The sequence below is a fragment of the Octodon degus genome, unplaced genomic scaffold, assembly GCF_000260255.1.
Source record: "Octodon degus isolate 3935 unplaced genomic scaffold, OctDeg1.0 scaffold00245, whole genome shotgun sequence".
In the NCBI taxonomy this organism is placed as follows: Eukaryota; Metazoa; Chordata; class Mammalia; order Rodentia; family Octodontidae; genus Octodon; species Octodon degus.
Window position 1 is genome coordinate 1 of NW_004524821.1, and position 4398 is coordinate 4398.

At 40.1% G+C, this 4398-nt stretch overlaps 1 protein-coding gene across 1 annotated transcript; it reads left to right on the forward strand.

The window, feature by feature from the left end:
- Positions 1 to 1681: 1681 nt before the first annotated feature.
- On the forward strand, positions 1682 to 2620 carry LOC101591755 (olfactory receptor 2G3-like). Its single transcript, XM_004645931.1, has one exon. It carries the CDS (start codon positions 1682 to 1684, stop codon positions 2618 to 2620), a length of 939 nt encoding a protein of 312 aa, XP_004645988.1.
- The last annotated feature ends 1778 nt before the right edge of the window (positions 2621 to 4398 follow it).

The window sequence follows — 4398 nt, forward strand, 5'->3', positions numbered from 1 at the left end:
CCCTGCTGGGCTGTCCTTGGGAATCAGCTTATATGGATTAGGAGAGAAGCATTCCTTGGTAAAAATGAGCATGTTTTGGAAAAAGAATACCAGGAGAAAGCAGACCAAGTGCCTGGTTAATCCCTCATGTGTAGTGAAGCTCACTCAGGAAATGGATGGTCACACCGGGTGGAATGACTCAACCTGGGATGAGACAAGCAGTTTAGCAAGGGAAAGACTGTGGTCACTATGAGAACAGAGAAGTGAGCTTAGACTCTGGGTTCCCAGGACCTAGGAGACTTCTCAAGATGAAAGCCAGGGGGAAACAGAGTTCTAGCACAAGCTGTTGTTATGGGAGGCACATGGTGAGGCAAGAGAAGTGCTGAAGCCCTTGTGCTGGCTGCACAGACTTGGCATGAAGCACAATGTCATTTGCATGCACTAAATATTTATAAAGACTTTGAAAAAAAATAAAATAAAAACTATATATTTATAAAGACAAAGTAGCTGCAATATTTAATGTCTCTGCGACAACTCACAAAGCAGCGGAAAGAAAGATTAATCCAGGGTAGCAAAGTGGGCAACTGTCAAAAACAGAGAATGTGGTCAGCTAGGACAGTGTACTTAGCAAGAATAACTTTCCTAATAAATTGCCCTTTTCACTAAACTCTACTTTGTATGGATTTACTTCTGCAAAGTTTCCCACCAAATATAGTAATCTGAATATGTTAGTTTAAAAATTAAAATTTTCAGAGTCCTAAAACCAGAGATAATGAATATTAAAAGGTAAACCCTTTGGTGAAGTTCTGTATCACTTCTAATTTTTTTTTACAATTTTGCATTCTCTTTAGATAATAAAAAAATGAAAGATAAACCCAAATACAGGGAAATTTTTTAAATCTCTAGGCGGTCATTCTCTGTATATTCAATTTATTGGTACCATAAGACAGTGCAAAGCGAAGAGTCTTTAAAGTGTTCTTCATTAGGAATGTACAACCAAAAAATTAATTGTACACGTTGTACTATATTATGAAGAATATATCCTCTTTTTGTGTATGCAATGTGTAAATATTTTTATTTTGGTAATACTAAACATTCATTATAGAACTATACTAAATTTGTTTAAGAACTTGACTGTAAATTATCCTGCCCCAATATCTAGAATAGCATCCCTCACACTGGCATAGACAAAGCCACAGTAATTGTGCTCATAAAAATTGTTGAATGACGGATAACACTGAAATCACTCACCAGTAAAACTTAAATCATAAACATTATCTCTACACTTTGTTGCATATAGCCCAAGGATTTCCTTAACTCTAATCTTGGCAGTAATAAAAACTTTAACTTAATTCATGAAGAGCATGTTGCTAATCCTTATTCATACAAAGACATGCAATTTCTGTAGCCTCAAGAGGAAACAGACAATGGTATAAAGAGCAGAGACAAAATTAGGTCCTGTGAGACCCACCACACCCAGCTCGGCCCCCACCATTTTTCTCAGTATGGGCCTCAATTAAATGCTGAACCTCATCTCAAACAACAATTGGGAATTATGTGCTGTGCCTCTATGTCCTGATCCAAAACTCCCTGATACTGTTCGATAATGTAAATGAAACAGAGTGCACAAATTCTTTATGTAACTTTGATACTGATGCTCAATAAATCACATATCCTAAAACCTTTCAACAGGCAGATTACAATGCAAGAGCCCAACCAGTCCACTGTCACAGACTTCATTCTACTGGGCTTCATTTCCAACCCCAGGACCAACCCTCTGCTCTTCACCTTCTTCTTAGTCTTTTACATGCTGATCCTTGCAAGCAACAGCCTCCTCATCACACTCATCTACCAGGACTCACGCCTCCACACACCCATGTACTTTTTCATCAGTGTCCTCTCCTTGCTGGACATGTGCTACACCACCACCACGGTACCTCAGATGCTTGTGCATATTCTCAGCAGGAGGAGGGTCATCTCTTTTGCTAGATGTGTAGCCCAGATGTACATCTTCCTCCTCTTTGGGATCACTGAGTACTGGCTTTTCTCCATCATGTCTATGGACAGGTATGTGGCCATCTGCCACCCTCTCAGGTACAAGGTCATCATGAGCCATGGGATATGCCTCCTCTTGGTGGGTATCTGTGTGATTTATGGTGTGGTTGGTGGCCTGTGCTACACCTTCTTTGCTATGCATTTGCCCTACTGTGGTCCTAATGAAATTGACCACTACTTCTGTGAGGTTCCTGCTGTTCTAAAGCTGGCCTGTGCAGACACATCCCTCAATGACCTTGTGGACTTCATCACAGGCTTCAATGTTATTGTGGTGCCTCTCTCCCTGATTGCCATTGTCTATGGAAACATCTTTGCCACCATTCTGAAGATCCGCTCAGCCCAGGGCCGGATCAAGGCCTTCTCCACGTGTGCCTCCCACATCACTGTGGTCACCATGTTTGCTATTCCATGCATCATCATGTACATAAGCCCTGGCTCTGGCTCCTTATCAAACAGTGGAAAGAAAATGGCCCTTTTCTATAACATTGCCACAGCCTTCCTCAACCCTATCATCTATAGTCTAAGGAACAAGGACGTGAAACAAGCCTTTCTCAAATTGACTGGCAGGAGTAGGGCTCCAGAGTGAAGCTTTAAAGCTGAAGACGTGAGGAGCTAAGCAAAGTTGGACTTGAGGTCACCAACTTCCCAAGAACTCCTCTGTGAGCAGAAAAAAAACAGACTCTGGAAAATGACTCCGTCTCCTGGCCCAGGATGGAGAGGCATAGGGTGCTCAGACTTCTGTATATGTAAGGGATACTATTTAAGATAGAGATGATAGTGAAAGTGGGTTCAAGAACCTGGATTTTAGTGGCAGACAGACCAGGAGGAAATACTTGGTTTAGTCAATTTTTTTTTTCAGTACTGGGGATTGAACTCAGGACCCTGCGCTTGACAGGCAAGCATTTATTGTGCTGAGCTATCTCCCCGGCTTGCCAATTATTATAGATGTGAATTTCCAGAAGTGAATTTCCATGCAGGCAACCATGCTGAGGTTTGAAACTCTTCTCACAGAACAATTGTGATGTTATCTAAATGAGATAATATCGAGAAAGGGCTTAGTACAGAGCCTGGCATTCAGTGCCTTTTTGTAAATGTTAATTTTTTTATTTATTTTAATTAATTTATTCATACATACAGCACAATTTGATCATTTCAGCCCCATTCTTTCCCTGTGCTGCCTGTCCTCCTAGCTTCACCTTGGGGAAATGCACATAATTTATAATGCATATAATTTACATTTGATCCTATCTCTCCCCCTATATTACCCACCCTCACACCACCTCTGCATCCCTCTTATTTCCTTTCTCTTCTTTAATATTGGTCTCCTACCTATGTTCTTTTCATCTGTTTTCAGATCCACATACGAGGGAAAACTTGTGAGAGTCCTGTCTGAGTATGTTTTATTTCATGCAACACGATGGTCTGCAAATCCATCTATTTTCTTGTAAATGATAGAATTTTGTTCTTCCTTACTGCTGAATAATACTTCATTGTGCATATAAACCATATTTTCTTTATCTATTCACCTTTTGGTGGGAACTTAGGCCAGTCCCATGTCTTGGTTATTGTGAACTGTGCTGCAATAAACATGCGGGTTCGATCCCTGGTGTGCCCTGGCGGCCCCACTGCCGGGGTGTGCTGAGATGCAGAAAGACACTGGGCATGGTGGCACATGCCTGTAATCCCAGCACTCGGGAGGCTGAAAGCAGGAGGATCACTGTGAGTCTGATCTGTTTAGTGAGACCTGTAGACACAGTACCAAATGCACAAAAATTAAGAATAAAACATGCACGTATCCTTATAGTATATTGATTTTGGCAATTTACTTAGGAGTGCTGCAGCTAGATCAAATTGTAACTGTGTTTTAATTTTATGAGGAACCTCCATGCTAATTTCCATATTGACTGTACTAATTTACATCCCTCCCAGCAGTGTAAGAGAATTCCATTTTGCCCATATCTTGCCAGTGTATATTGTGCTTTCTATTCGTCATATCTATTCTGACTTGGGATGAGTTGGCATCTCCATATACCTTTTATTTGCATTTCCTTAATGGCTAAAAGACATTTAACATTTTTAGTATGATTCTTGATCATTTATACTTATTCTGCTTCTTGTTCTTCTTCTGAGAAATGTCTGTTCAATTCATTGCCTATTTACTGATTGGGCTACTTAATTGGTTTTTTTATTTAATTGTTTAGTTTTAATTTTTTTAAGTTTTATGTATTTTAGATATTAATTCTCTGTCAGGAGAGTAGCTGGTAAAGATTTTCCCCCTTCAATAAGCTATGTGTTCACTCTGTTATTCCTTTGCATGCAAAACTTTTAAATTTAGTGTAGTCAGGGCAGGTCAAATAGCTCAGC

Excerpts from the sequence above, each read along its gene's own strand:
- LOC101591755 (XM_004645931.1), top strand. The coding sequence starts at position 1,682 with ATGCAAGAGCCCAACCAGTCCACTGTCACAGACTTCATTCTACTGGGC.